Source organism: Physeter macrocephalus, chromosome 9, assembly GCF_002837175.3.
Source record: "Physeter macrocephalus isolate SW-GA chromosome 9, ASM283717v5, whole genome shotgun sequence".
In the NCBI taxonomy this organism is placed as follows: Eukaryota; Metazoa; Chordata; class Mammalia; order Artiodactyla; family Physeteridae; genus Physeter; species Physeter macrocephalus.
In genome coordinates, this window is record NC_041222.1 from 19,767,129 (window position 1) to 19,781,448 (window position 14,320).

Here is a 14,320-nt window from a genome sequence, read left to right on the forward strand (position 1 = left end):
CGCGTACCACAAAAAAAAAAAAAAAAAAAAAGAAAAGAAAAAATTCTTTTTTTTTTTTTTTTTGGATTTAAAAAATTTATTTATTTATTTATTTATGGCTGTGTTGGGTCTTCGTTTCTGTGCGAGGGCTTTCTCCAGTTATGGCAAGCGGGGGCCACTCTTCATCGTGGTGCACCGGCCTCTCACTATCGCAGCCTCTCTTGTTGCAGAGCACAGGCTCCAGATGCGCAGGCTCAGTAGTTGCGGCTCATGGGCCCAGTTGCTCCGCGGCATGTGGGATCTTCCCAGACCAGGGCTCGAACCCGTGTCCCCTGCATTGACAGGCGGATTCTCAACCACTGCACCACCAGGGAAGCCCCCAAAATATTCTTTTTCTTAAAGAGAGTCCCCAAACTGTGTCAGCCTCAGGCCTCACACAGCTGCGTCTGCCCCTGCCAGAGGCTTGGGGGGACAGGAAGGACTGCCTACTTGCTCGGCCTCCTCTTCCACCCGGCCCTCCAGGTTTGCTCACCACTCCAGCCCACTGCATCCTCTTTGGGGAATCTGGCGTTTTCCAGTGGGGTGACCAGCGGGCTGGCCAGAGCTAAGGCCTTCCCAGTAGGGCCGGTGCTGCTCAGATCAGAACTGGGCTAGGGAAGGAGGTATCCCTTTGCTTTCTTACTGTTTATTTCCTGTACAGCTCCTTAAGCGTGTTGTTTAGCGATACCTAATGGGCTCGTTAGCCTGCTTCCTGCTGGACATTTCAGCTCAAACATCCACTCTGCCCCAGTGCCTTGCTCCTTCCCCAAATCCTGGAATCCCGACTACAGCTCTCCTTCATCTCTAGGTGGCATCATGGGCCCAGGCCCCTCTCGAGTTTGTATCATATGTAGTGGTTGAAGACATCCCACATCGTCGAGGTCACGGGTTGGAAGGGGAAAGACTGGAGGAGAGATCTGGGGCAGCGCTGCCTGCATCCTGACACCCTGACTTGGGTCTTGAGTTTGTCCATCCCTTCAGTGACATTTTTGAGTGTCAGTGGAATGGCTGTCATTTTCTATATATTCATGGTACAAATCTGGCTCGTTTGACCTTTTTGATGTGGCTCTGACCAAGACTTTTATGAAATAAGTCCCGAGGGTTATGCTGGACTTTACCTAGGGAAATGGATCATAACTTTCTGGCTATTGGGTTTACTGGTAATACTGAGAACTCACTGCATGGACCTTTGATTCTGCTTTGCTCTTTCAAAGTCAGAAAGACCTGATCCCCTGAGGGCAGGGCAGGCTTTGGTGACTGGCTGTGGCAGGGAGTTGAGGGAAAGGGTTTTAAAGTTAGCATCTTGTAAACATCCAGTGGGGCAGTAGAGTTTAGTATTAAGAGACTCAGCATACCTGACAGCCAGACTGCCTTGGTTCAGATCTTGGCTCTGCTGCTTACCGGCTGTGTGACCTTAGATAATTCTGGAGCATCTTTGTGTGTCAGTTTCCTCAAAATGGGGATAACAGTCCTCTCTTAGGGCTGTTGTGGGGAATCATGAGATAAGCATAAAGCATTTAGTACAGTATCTGGCACATCAGGAGCACCAGGCTTAGACTTTACTTCATTGCAGGACCATCATGTGAGGTAGGGAATTTTGTTCCTTTTTGTGCACACGAAGGAGCTGAAGTTCAGAGAGGCTAAGTAACTTGCCTAAGGAAGCACAGCTGGCAAAGGGGGGGGAATAGGACTAGAACTTCAGACTTCCATACTCTGCTAGTATGTTATTACAGCCTCAAGAGAGCAGCCCAGGGTAGCCAGAAAAGTTCCCAGGTCACAAGATACTGGGCATGGATGGACTGGTATCAGAGCAGAGACAAGAGGGCTTCCGAGGGAAATGCCAGGCTTCCTCCACTTCCCGGCTTCGTGGTAACAGACATGGGCGGAACGTTCCCCAAAGCCAGTGTACAAAGAACATCCTGTGACTCACAGTCACTTCTTCCCTGCCTAAACCCCTTCCTTCCATTTGGGCAGCTGCTGAAGTTGAGGCTGCAGCCTCGAACTTTGTTTTCTGTCCTTGTGGGGCCCCCGTGGGTCATCTTGGGAGATCAGTTGACCTATGTGTCAACATTATGTCATCAAACTGGAAATTCCTTGAAATCTTTGGATGATTGCAATTCACATCTGTATGCACTTACCAAAAGTTCTAATTTGAAGCCTTAGAATTTCATAGTTTGAAAGTTTCCCAGACCTGTCAAAACCAGGCAGCGGGGCTTCCCTGGTGGAGCAGTGGTTGAGAGTCCACCTGCCGATGCGGGGCACGCGGGTTCGTGCCCCGGTCCGGGAGGATCCCGCGTGCCGCGGAGCGGCTGGGCCCGTGGGCCATGGCCGCTGGGGCTGCGCGTCCGGAGCCTGTGCTCCGCGGCGGGAGAGGCCACAGCAGTGAGGGGCCCGCGTATCCCAAAAAACAAAACAAAACAAAACAAAAACCAGGCAGCGTCTCAAAGCCTAGGCTGTTGGTTTCCATCCAGGGTAGGGCTTGGCCCCAGCTTGGTCTGCCATCAGGGGATTCAGTGCTGCACTGCTGTGTTGAAGTATTGCTTGAACTAAAGCAAATCAAAGGTCAGCTTTACCCAGACAAGAATAGAAAACACAGTTGTACTTGATTCCAGGAAGGCATGTGCCACATAATATCAGGCTGCCTTTAAAGAGTTTGGGTTGTTAACCCCAACAGCAGTGTTTCATGTCTCTTGCTTTTCCAGTATGAGATTTATTTACCTTGTGGGTGGCAAAGAGCAGTTTGGAAGTCCAGTTTGTTTCTCCTTAAAATCTTCGCATTTCTAGCCTTCTCATCGCTGTTGCACTGAGGCACAGAAAGGCAATCTTAGAGTGACACTATGTCCAACAGACTAAGCTGTACCAGGTTATGATGCCGTTTTACATTTAAATATGTTGTGACATTCAAGTCTTACAACAGTACCAGCTTGGTGTTATCATCCCCATTTTATTGATGAGGAAACTGAGGCTCACAGGGTTACATCTGTTGCCCAAGGTCACAGAGTAAGGCTGTGAATTTAATCAGGGTCTGTCTGACCTCAAGGCTCAGCATCTTTGCACCATCCCATGCTGCCACTTCGCCTTATTCTAGTACCAGGACGCATGCGTGGTGTCACCAGCTTTTGACGCCAAAATCATTATGAAGCATTTTAAAAGAATAAAATGATTCATTTAATTTCTATAGAGCGAAAAGAACCAAAACTTTGTAAGCCAGAGCTGATTAGGTTCAGATTTACCACTTGCTTGCTCTGTGACCTTGAGCAGGATATTAACATCTCTGGGTCTGTTTCCTCATTTGAAAAATGGGAAAAATGATAGCTTTCTCATAAGCTTGCTTTAAGGATTGTAGACAATAATACAGGGACTTCCCTGGCAGTCCAGTGGTTAAGACGCCGGGCAACCAATGCAGGGGTCATGGGTTCGATCCCTGGTCACGGAACTAAGATCCCACATGCTGCACGGCACGGCCAAATAAAATACAATGGCTGTGTATTAAAAAAGAAAGAAAGAAAGAAAGAAAGAAAGAAAGAAAGAAAGAAAGAAAATAATACATATAATGTATCCGATGCTCGGTACATGTTAATCCCCTTCCTCTGCCGACAAAGCACTACCATGTCCCTTAATGTACATTTTATTAATTTTAAAAGTAAGAGAAACTGAAGTAATTTATACCTTATATATATGAACAATTCTTCCTTTCCAACCCTGGAAAGAACCCCTTCTCAGCCCCTAATTGATAAATTCATCTTCCCTTCCTTTCCCATGTTCCTGGGCTTCTCAGGGCCCTGCATGCTGATTCTAATCCCTAATTTGTTGTGTTAGGAGCCTCTGGTCTCATTTTCAGTCAGAGACCAGCTCATCAGCGAGAACTGAATGCCTCCAACTCTCTTCTTTTTTCCCAGCTCTTTTTCTCTCTGCACTTTCTGTTTGATGTGGTCTTTCCTGTTTCTAGACTCTGTTTCCTCTTATGTTGATCTCACCTTCTCTCTGTTCCTTGCCTCTTCTGGGCACCCTCCCACACCTCTCCACCTTTCTGGCCTTCACAAAGGGGTCTCCATGTAGTGTTCTCCCAGCTGTTTTCTTGCTTTGTCTAATGATGGCTCCTTGCCTCTTCCTCTTTTCTCTTTAGGTGCCAAACTCACTGAGGCCAATGCTACCTCCCCAGTGTTATCTTTCTTTTCCTTCTGGGCTTCCCAAGCCAGCCCGACTGTGTCCACCACCTGCATTGCATTAGCGGAGCTCCTGGCCAGTGTGAACAGGTCACCTCTCCCTCTGGGGCCACGGTCTCCACTGGCTCTTTGGGGGCCTGGTTACCATTCAGCTTCTTACCAGCTGATGTTAGTCCTCATTCCAGGGGCTCCTGACCACCTCTCCCACCTTGCCCACTTCTCAGTAAGACACAGGTATGCTGTTGCCTTAGCAGATGGATCTGGGAAAGATGTGTCGTGTCTCTTCCCATCCCCCGATTTCAATGCTGACTGATTCTGGAGTGGCAGAGTGAGCTGGAGGCTCCCGGCTCTGCTCACCTGACCCTCTGTCCACCTTCTCTTGGAAGGCAAGGGCAGGGATCCTGTCTTTATACAGCCTCTCTTTTATTACAGGCTCCTGCCTTCACGGAGCGCCAAGAAATATTGCCACTTGGAACCTTAGCTCTAGCGTTTTGGGTTCAGTAGCCATTTAGAAGTTTGTTGAACTTATGCAAGTTCCATTCTATGTAGAATAAGGAATATGTGGTTGCTGAAGTTGTGATGCTCCCATTGGTCTCAGGAGAAGACTCTGGCTTCCCCGGAACTTGCCACAAAGGGTTCAGGAAGCGTGACCCTAAATATTCTGGTTTCTCTGTGGAACCCTTCACATAAGTGTCTTCCAAGACTTTATCCACATTTGTTTTGAACTTGTTTAATTTTTCAGCTTGTGTTTTCTCTTACAGTGTGTGTGAGTCAGTATTCACTCAGTGTCGTTAGTGTTTACTTAACCCACCCCCTAGTATGGCCGATCTCCATTTATAGAAAAATGCAGGTTCAGAGAGTCTAAGTGACTTCTCCAAGGCCATATAACTGGAAAATTCTGGAACTGAGATATGAACCAGGTTAGCCAGACTCCAGAACCTGGGATCTTTCAGGGGTGTCTTGGTGTCCGTCAGCAAGCCCTCACCGTAGAGAAGGAAACTTCTCCTGGGTAGGGAACCCTGGGCCCAGATGACCAGCAGGGAGGTCCTGAGGCTGTGTGTACCCCAGGCTCCCGGCCTCCTCTCACGGGCCCTGAAGAGTCACCCCAGGGAGCAGCCAGGTTATCCTGCCTTACCCCCCTCTCCAGAGCCCTGAACTTCCCAGAGAAGCCCTGGTTTTCCCGGGGAGGGTCCAGCCGTCTCAGTGAAGCAGGCGGGAGCTATCCCTGAAGAAGAAAGTGGAGCCCTAGCATCAGGAAAACAAACCAAAACAACAAAAAATACCCCAGAAGACACCTGAGTATGTTTGTTCCCAGCCCTTTTCTGGCAGAGAAATGTTTCGCAGGCTTGTTTAGAAGGCCCGGCTTAGGCTGAGTCAAGCCAGGAGCGAGAATCTGGCCGTGGCCCCTCCAGGCCATTGACAGGGTCAGGGCTGGGAGACCCTCCTGGGGTCCTTTTAAGAAGAGTATTTGGGCCTGGGAAGCTGATGTGATCTCTTTCTCGACTTCTTTTTTTTTTTCATTTGCCTCCTCCACCCACTTCTCAAGCAGCTGATCCTGTGGTTTCTTTTCATGTTGAACAAAAGAGACTACAGCGATCTTGAAACCGGAGCTGGGGACTGGAGGGCACTGACCGAGAGTAACCCCGCCGCCAGCTCTGCTGAGGGCTTCCCTCCTCCGCCTTCCGCGGCTGCTGCCCTCCCTCCTCCCTGCTCCCCTCCTTCTCGGAGGCACGCAGGCAGGCTGGGAAGAAGCAGAAAGAACACTACATGGCCATGAAGGTATCCCCCCACCCCCGGTGCAGTGCCCCTCCCCTCCACACCCCTCTCTCTCCTGCCCTGGAAGCGTTTCCTTAGCCTGCCTGGCCCAGAGGACTGGCAAGGAACTGAGGATTCTGTCCTGTTTGTCCTCAGCCCACAAACACACACTTCACTTGTTTTGTTCTTTAGACTCCAAGCTCCTGAATTGTTTTTTTTTTCTTTCTCCTTTTCTTTGCCCTACCTCCCTGCACCCGAAGCAAAGCTCTCTGGAAAAGGACAGGCCGCCGCTGGCTCCTCAAGTACTTTGGTCCATATCAGAGAGATGGCAGCAGGAAAGCTCTAGGCGCCTTTTGCTGGATGGTGACTTTTGGTCTTCTCTGGAGGCAGCAAGGACTCATGTTTAGTTTAGTGACCCGTCCAGCTCCCTGATGACCATATTCTGTGACAGCATTTATATTCTCTCAGTTACCCTTGTAAGCTCTTGAGGCCCTTTCCCTCCAGAAGAGTACTTTCACTTTCTTGATCTTGGTGTTCACAACAAGCTGTGAATATTATTAACCCTTCTTACATCTAAGGAAACTGAGGCCCAGAGAGATTCAGAAAAGTGAGGTTCATGATTACACAGTTAGGAAACAACTGAACTGGGACCTGAATTCACATTTTCTGATGCCATGTCCAGTACTGATTTAGTTTTACCCCAAGTGTACCTTTCGGTACCAACTTTAAGAAGACCTCTGAGATCATCTTCTACAACTTACACGTTACAGATAAGAAAATCAAGGTCATGTCAGCTCACGTGGGCGAAGTTAAATGGCCAAGTAAGTGACTGTCTCTTCCATTGTGTTCTCTGTCTTGTTTCCAATGACTGGTTTTTCTTACTGGTCATCTTCCATCTATGCCCATCCTTGCAGTGATCCTGTAGAGGCGATCATTTCCGTTGATTCTCTGCAAAATGCTAGATTTATTTCTTCTTTTCTAAAGCCTTGAATAGGCAGATTGGTTGGCTTCAACCTTTTCTTCACCTTATAGACAGTGTCAGCAGAAAGAATTCAATAGTTCTGTCTGACTTAGGAGCTCAGCCAGGCAAATACATAACACACACATACACACACACACGTGCATATACCTTAGATCATAAATTCAGTATTGACTTAGTTGGCAAAGTCTCTTCTGTGTTCTTATCTATTCTGAAAGCATATGCTTTAGGATCAAACTAGCAATGAAGCTAATGAGGTGTCTTTCCTGAAAGCGATGATGGTATTAGCCATCCTTATTGAGAACTTTTCTTGGTTTCAGGCATTATGCTGGGACTGCAGGTGCATTTTCTCATTTAACCCCCAGCTCAGTGCAGTGACGTAGATGCTGCTGTCATCCCCATTTATCCTGTTATTGACACTTCCAACACTCTGCTTCCAGCTCCCACTCACCTGACTGTCTTCCTGACCTGGGCTGACGCAGCTGAGGGGGCTTAGAGAAATTCTAACGCTATCTTGACCTGGTTTGTTTCACACTCAGGTCCTGTTTCACCCTTCCCTATCCGCAGCAATCACCTCAGTTCATTACTTGATTCACTCATTTGTGTTCATCCATTCCTCCATCATCCACCATTACCAGGGTGCCTTCTCTGTGTCAGGTACTGCTGTGCTTTCGAGTTCCAAAGTCCTGGCCCTCAGGCCCTTCTGTTCTTCTGGGGAAAAAGATGTGGTCTCAGACACCTGCAGGTTGGGGGAAGCACACTTAGGAGGCTGTTAGGGCACAGAGGATGGCCACCTGACCCAGCTTGAGGGCGGAATGTCAGGGCAGGCTTCCTGGAGGAGATGACTTATGGCCCAAGTCATAAAGAAGGGTAGGAGTTAGCTAGGCCAAGAGGAGAAGGGCCATTTCAGACATCAGGCTTTCTCGATATTCTTGGCCTCTCCACTTGTTTTCCTGCCAACAACAAAATGGAGAAAACTGAGACCAGAGGTACAAAGCCACCCAACTCTGGCCTCATGCTATATACCTCGTTCTCTTCCTTCTCCCCAAATCTTAGGTTTTGAGGAATCTCCTCTATGTTTATCTGCTTGTACATTTATTTTTTCATTCAGAAACACTGAGAACCTGGTGTACACAGCACACTATGACTACAGGGTATCCTGGTCCCTCCATCACGGGAGGCCTTCCTTTCCCTCTCCTCACCAGCCACAGACTCTGGAGACTTCTGGCTCTCTGTCCTTTTCCAGAATTTAGCTTCAGCCTGTTCAGCCTGACTACCCCCTTGAAACACTTGCAGATAATAAGCCTCATCTGGGTCAAATGCTTCCATGAGCTGCCTTCCTCTGGCTCTCTCATCCCTTCTGCTTTCTCTGTTGATTTGCCTCTTCATCTCCCTTATCATCCTTGGAAGTTCCTTGAGGGCAGTGCCTGTGTCCTTATCTTTTCTCTACACTTCATGGTGGTACACTAGTAAAGGTGAGTGAAATAAACCCTTCTCAATAATCACAAAATTATTATCATTTTTTGAGCACCTACAATGAGCCCGTTGCTCACTATTCATGCATTACACGTAAATATCTCTAATCCTCATACCTTCGAAAAGTGGGTACTGTTAGCCTTACCTCTTAGGTAAGAAATCTTGGGCTCAGGAAGGCAAAATGAACTTCTCAAAGCCACGCAGTTCATAAACAGCAGAGTCCAGCATCAAAGTTAGATTATTCTGGTCCCACACCCCTGATCTTTTCACTGCACTATTGTTTCCCAAACTTGGCTGGAATCACCCTGGGGAGTGTTAGAAAATTCTGATGCCTGGGTCTCAGTCCCAGAAGTTCTGATCGTGTCTCCCGGGAGCCAAGGTTGAGAACCAGTGCGCCCCACGGCACTGCTTTCCTGCATGCACACTGGCTGCAGCTTTGTGGTGGTGGTGTGTGAATCTGCGTCCACATGTGTGGTATCCGTGTGACCAGAATTCAAGTTCTTTGTGGCCAGGGATCTTTGGCCCGCCCTGCTGCCTTGCCTCATGGCGGCCTCGCCACCACGTGCACGTGCACTGCCAAAGGTTGGTGACTGTTTAATCAGCCTCTCCGTTCTTCTTTCTCATTCGGAGGATTCACTGAGAGGCAGTTGGAGTTTGATCACACCCGGCTGTTCTCCTCCGCAGAGCCAGCTGACTAACCAGAAACGGCTTGTCAATGCGCTGCGCGTGCTCCCTGGTCTCAAGAGTGTTGCTCGTGACCTAGACCCATCGCAAGTGCTGCGGGGTTGGCCTCCCACCCTCGAGCAGCCCTGCTCCGGAGCGGGGAGGCTCTTCTGGACTTGGCTCAGCCCAGTGTCGAGTGCTGCTCCGGCTTTTCACTCTCAGGAGGGGGGGTGTGACCCGCCTGGTCACTGAGGCTCAGCTCGTGTGTATATTCTGTTCTGTCCGGAGCTCAGAGAGGTTTCTTCGTCCCTCACTTGGCAGGTGAGGCAGTGGAGACACAGCTAGGTGAAATAATCTGGCAAATAAATGGATACAGAGCCCAGGCTTTCTGACCCCCATTGTTCCACAGTGGTTAGTGTCAGGCTTTCCATGCCAGACTTCAGTTGAAGCCACCAGCTTTCCAACCTTCTTCCCGTTTACCTTAGGGACACCTTAGGGATACTGGGACACTCAGGATGGCACTTTGCGTCTCTGGGAATATAGTTCTAGTGACTAGGAGTCCTGCTTACTGTTGGGGTGCAGCCTGGGGATCATCCTAATACCTCTGGGTCCTTCTCGGACCTGTACAGCTGAAGGGAAATATCCTGTGATGTTGCTCGGATACTTCCGGAATCTTCCCAGCCCTGAACCCATCTCCTAGTATTTATTATCCAGCCATCATTCACTGATCAGTAATTCTTTGCTTGATCTGGACCCCGGGATACAAGGATAAAAGACATAGTCTGGTGGAGAGAATATGCAAATAAAACAACATTCCTAAAAAGATGGTCCCCAGACCCCCTGCATTAGACATACAAGAGATGCTTATTAAAATGTAGATTCTTAGGCCCCACTCTAGAGCCACTGTTTCAGAATCTCTGGGAATTGGGCCCAAGAAACTGCATTTTAGCATGTCCCTAAGTGAATCTTAGATGCTCTGAGGTTTGGCAGCTATAGAAGCGAACACGATGGTGAGAACGCAGTATCATCTGTGTTAGGGAGCACCAGGCAGGTGTCAGCCTGCAGGAGCATCTCTTCTCTGAAGGGGTACTGACTGGGCCAGGACCAGCTTCTTGAATGTGTCATGAGGAATAATTAGGAGTTAGTCAAATAAGGTGTAGCCAGAGAATCATTTCTCTAGAGACGTGAATCATGCTTAGTGTATCCCTTCTATAACTCTGTATTATTAAAGTTTGCTTTAGCAGAATATATCTGGATCAGGAAGCACCGATGAGAGTCTGGTTGGATTTTGAGCCCTCCTTCTACTTTATCTCTGCACATCACCCCCATAGCTCCCAGGATTAATTCCTGTCCTCTTTAAGCCTCACCTCACAGCCCCATTTTCATGTCAGACATCTGTTTCTCATCAGTTAAGTGATTTAGGTTTGCTAGGTTTGCCCCCGAGAGGTGGGTTCGTTCCTGGGCCTGTGGGCTAGTCTCTCAGTGATGTCTGCCTGGTCATGAGGTCATGATGAGCTGGTTTTCTCTTTATTGAAAGAAGCTGGGTTATTAAGAGGGAGGGGCAGCAGGGGAAGTGGACACTCAAATGAAGTATGGCAGGGAAAATGAGAGCATTTCAGTAAGGGAGAGGGCCTGCCAAGCATCTGGCCGGGAACCTCATGTTTTGGGATGAAGAAGCTGAAATTCAGAAAGATATGAAATACCCAAGTGATGCCACTAGGCACAGCCTCCAACTCTGGGGACTAAAATTGGATTTCTGGCTAGTGCTTTTTCTGCTTTACTGCACTGGATTGGAACCTTCTCTAAATGTACCTGAAGGGCTAATTATTTAAAGAGATTCTGTATGACACCCTGCATCAATCCAATCATTTGGTAGCGTTGATTTTTTTAAATGTATGCATATGTGTTTTCTTAAAGCACGGCAGACCTGGGTGTTGAAGGTCTGTATCACGTGTTCCACGTTTAGAAATGAAATGAGACCAAGGCTGTGAAAGCGCTTTGATATGCATAATGCTCTACATCCTTGGTTCTCAAAGGGTGGGCCCCAGACCAGCCACATCAGCACCGCCTGGCAGCTTGTTAGAAATGCAGATTCTCCAGCCTCATCCCAGGCCGATGAATCAGAAACCCTGGGGGTAGGGGACCAGCAGTCTGTTTTCACAAGTCCTGCAGGTGATTTTAATGCCCGCCCAAGTTTGAGAACCACTGCTCTGCATCAAGAGGAAACCAGCCTCCCGAGGCTTGTGGGAATAAAGGCTTTAAATATCTCCGAGTTTAGCTGTCTGAGATGGCACTGGGGAGACAGGAGCTGTGGGGTCAGGGTCACAAATCTCAGGTGGGTTGATTTTTTCTTGGCGAAGCTGTGTGTGTGTGTGTGTGTGTGTGTGTGTGTGTGTGTGTGTGTGTGTGTACGTACAGCAGTGCCGCACACCACGGCTTCAGAAAGCAGTCTTTTCTTGTCTCTGCTGTTAAGGCGAAGCTCCCTGAACTTTGTTTCTCTGTGTGCTTAAGCCAGAGGCCTGTGGTTATCAATCGGTTTAAAACGAGGCAGTCAATATTATGATAGTTTGCTCTGTCGTGCTTTTTATTTATTTATTTATTTATTTTTTGAGTTACTTATGAAATGAAAATAAAACGCTATTTCTCCAGCAGGCTTGAAGTTTCAGGACTTCCTGGTAGACAATGAAACCTTCTCTGGATTCCTGCATCACAACCTCTCTCTGCCAAGGCCAACTGTGGACAAGATTCTGGGGGCTGGTGTCAGTCTCCGCAAGGTAAGCTGCGACCATCACTTTCCCTGGTGGGGCTGATGGCAGTGACATTGTTGGAGAGCGCCTGGAGGGAAGTGAATAAAATCCTGTCTTTGTAATGACGCTGAAGGAGGTTGTTGGCTCCAATGCAGCTTCACCTATCTTTACCTCCCTGCTCGGGCTGGCGTTGCCAAACCATCCAGAGAGTGGAATGTACAACCTGGCGTCACAGGCCTGCTGGTTGAAATAAAACTGATTTCCTGCCCATCAGTTGGCATTTGTTGATAACGTCTCCCTAAAGGGAAGATGAATTTAAGATGAATTAAACATTTTCTTTAAAATTTCACAGTTCTGAAACAATAACCAGGGTTGAGGATTCTTACCTAGAGTATCTGTCTATAAAATCTAAGACAGGAGATTTTTCAAAATGTAATGCTTCCTTTAAAGATAGACAGGAAAGATATATAAGGAGAAAATGCTTAATTTGTTTTCTTAAATTTATAAAACCAGGAAGTAATATTAGTGTTTATGTAGAATTTTAACCTTAGATTTTCAGAAACTTCCACTGGCATCATTAGATAATCACACTGCTCCTGTGCGGTGGACAGCAGACCCAGATTGCATGGTTATTGATTTTCAGAGAAGTGTCTCAAATTTATTCTCTGGCAGAAAGGGGAACTGCTTCCTTACTGTGTCTCATGTCTACGTACTAGCTTGTCTTTGCAGTAAGCAGAAGTAGTGGAAATGTTTATGACTGAAAATAAGATCTTTGCTTTACATGATCTAGAATTTAAAAAATTCGAAAAATGTGCTTATTGCTTTCCCTTATGAAACTAGGAAAATATGCCTTGAATTTACCAATTGTGTGGTTGGGAGATGGGCCAAAGGCGGCAGGCTTATGAAATCGTTAGCATGATTTCCATTGCCCTCCGCCAGTTTCTTATCTGTCACATCCGATCAGTTTAAAATAAGGGACATCCTAAGTACGGAGGTGGTCCTTGCATGGTAACTAGTCTCTGCGTAGTCAGTGTTCTTAAACCAAATACTAAAGGTAGGCTGGCAGCAAGGGCTAGTTAGAGAAAGGAGGAAAAGTGAAGTGTACTTGAGTATCTGGCAGTAGGTGGAAACTTAATGGAAACCATGGCCAACCAAGTGCTCTGCAGGGTTAGAAAGCTGCATGGGTCTTGAAAGGCTTTTGGTCCATCACTCCCACTAGGTTGTACTACAAGCAGGTCAGGTTGCACTAATTGAAACAAACAGAGGAAATAGTAATGGAGTAATAAAGAGTCTGAATCATCCATTCATTCATTCAACAAATATTTACTGTCCATACATTCCAGCACTGTGGACACAAAGAGAGCAAGAAAAACAAAGACCCTCATCTTACTGAACTTATTGTCTAATGGACAGTAAGGACCATGTATGAAGAAGTGCAGTTTATTTAGGTCCAGTAAAACTAATTAAATAAGATATGGCCAAGGAAAGGTTCTTTGCTGAATTTAATAGATAAGAATGACTTAGGGAAGATTGGTTCAGGATGGCAGAGTAGAAGGACATGCTCTCACTCCCTCTTTCGAGAATACCGGAATCACACCTAACTGCTGAACAATCATTGACAGGAAAACACTGGAACTCACCAAAAAAGATACCCCACATGCAAAGACAAAGGAGAAGCCACAATGAGACGGTAGGAGGGGGCGTTATCACAATAAAATCAAACCCCATAACTGCTGGCTGGGTGACTCACAGACTGGAGAACACTTATACCACAGAAATCCACCCAGTGGAGTGAAGGTTCTGAGCCACACGTCAGGCTTCCCAACCTGGGGGCCTGGCAATGGGAGGAGGAATTCCTAGAGAATCAGACTTGGAAGGCTAGCGGGATTTGATTGTAGGACTTCTGCAGTACTGGGGGAAACAGAGACTCCACTCTTGGAGGGCACACACAAAGTAGTGTGCGCATTGGGACCCAGGGGAAGGTGCAGTGACGCCATAGGAGACTGAGCCAGACCTACCTGCTTGTGTTGGAGGGTCTCCTGCAGAAGCGGGAGGCAGCTGTGGCTAACCAAGGGACAAGGACACTGGCAGCAGAAGTTCTGGGAAGTACTCCTTGGCGTGAGCCCGCCCAGAGTCCACCATTAGCCCCACCAAAGAGCCCAGGTAGGCTCCAGTATTGGGTTGCCTCAGGCCAAACAACCAACAGGGAGGGAACCCAGCCCCACCCATCAGCAGACAAGTGAATTAAAGTTTTACTGAGCTCTGCCCACCAGGACAACAGCCAGCTCTACTCTCCACCAGTCCCTCCCATCAGGAAACTTCCACAAGCCTCTTAGATAGCCTCATCCACCAGAGGGCAGACAGCAGAAGCAAGAAGAACTATAGTCCTGAAGCCTGTGGAACAAAAACCACATTCACAGAAAGATAGACAAGATGAAAAGGCAGAGGGCTATGTACCAGATGAAGGAACAAGATAAAACCCCAGAAAAACAACTAAATGAAATGGAGATAGGCAA

The 14,320-nt window shown here is 47.6% G+C and overlaps 1 protein-coding gene across 8 annotated transcripts in view; it reads left to right on the top strand.

The window, feature by feature from the left end:
• The window catches only part of ABCA1 (ATP binding cassette subfamily A member 1), a 145,021-nt gene that overhangs the window by 43,668 nt on the left and 87,033 nt on the right, over positions 1–14,320 (top strand). For 6 of the 8 annotated variants that reach the window (XR_003681173.2, XM_028493741.2, XM_028493734.2 and 3 more), the window contains exon 6: positions 11,707–11,831. Coding sequence is in view for 7 of the 8 variants with exons in the window: in XM_028493741.2 (XP_028349542.1) it covers positions 11,707–11,831 (125 nt within the window). In the remaining variant the exon portion in view is untranslated. The remainder of the gene's footprint in view (positions 1–11,706; positions 11,832–14,320) is intronic. The other 2 variants (XM_028493736.2, XM_028493737.2) reach the window with 1 other exon arrangement.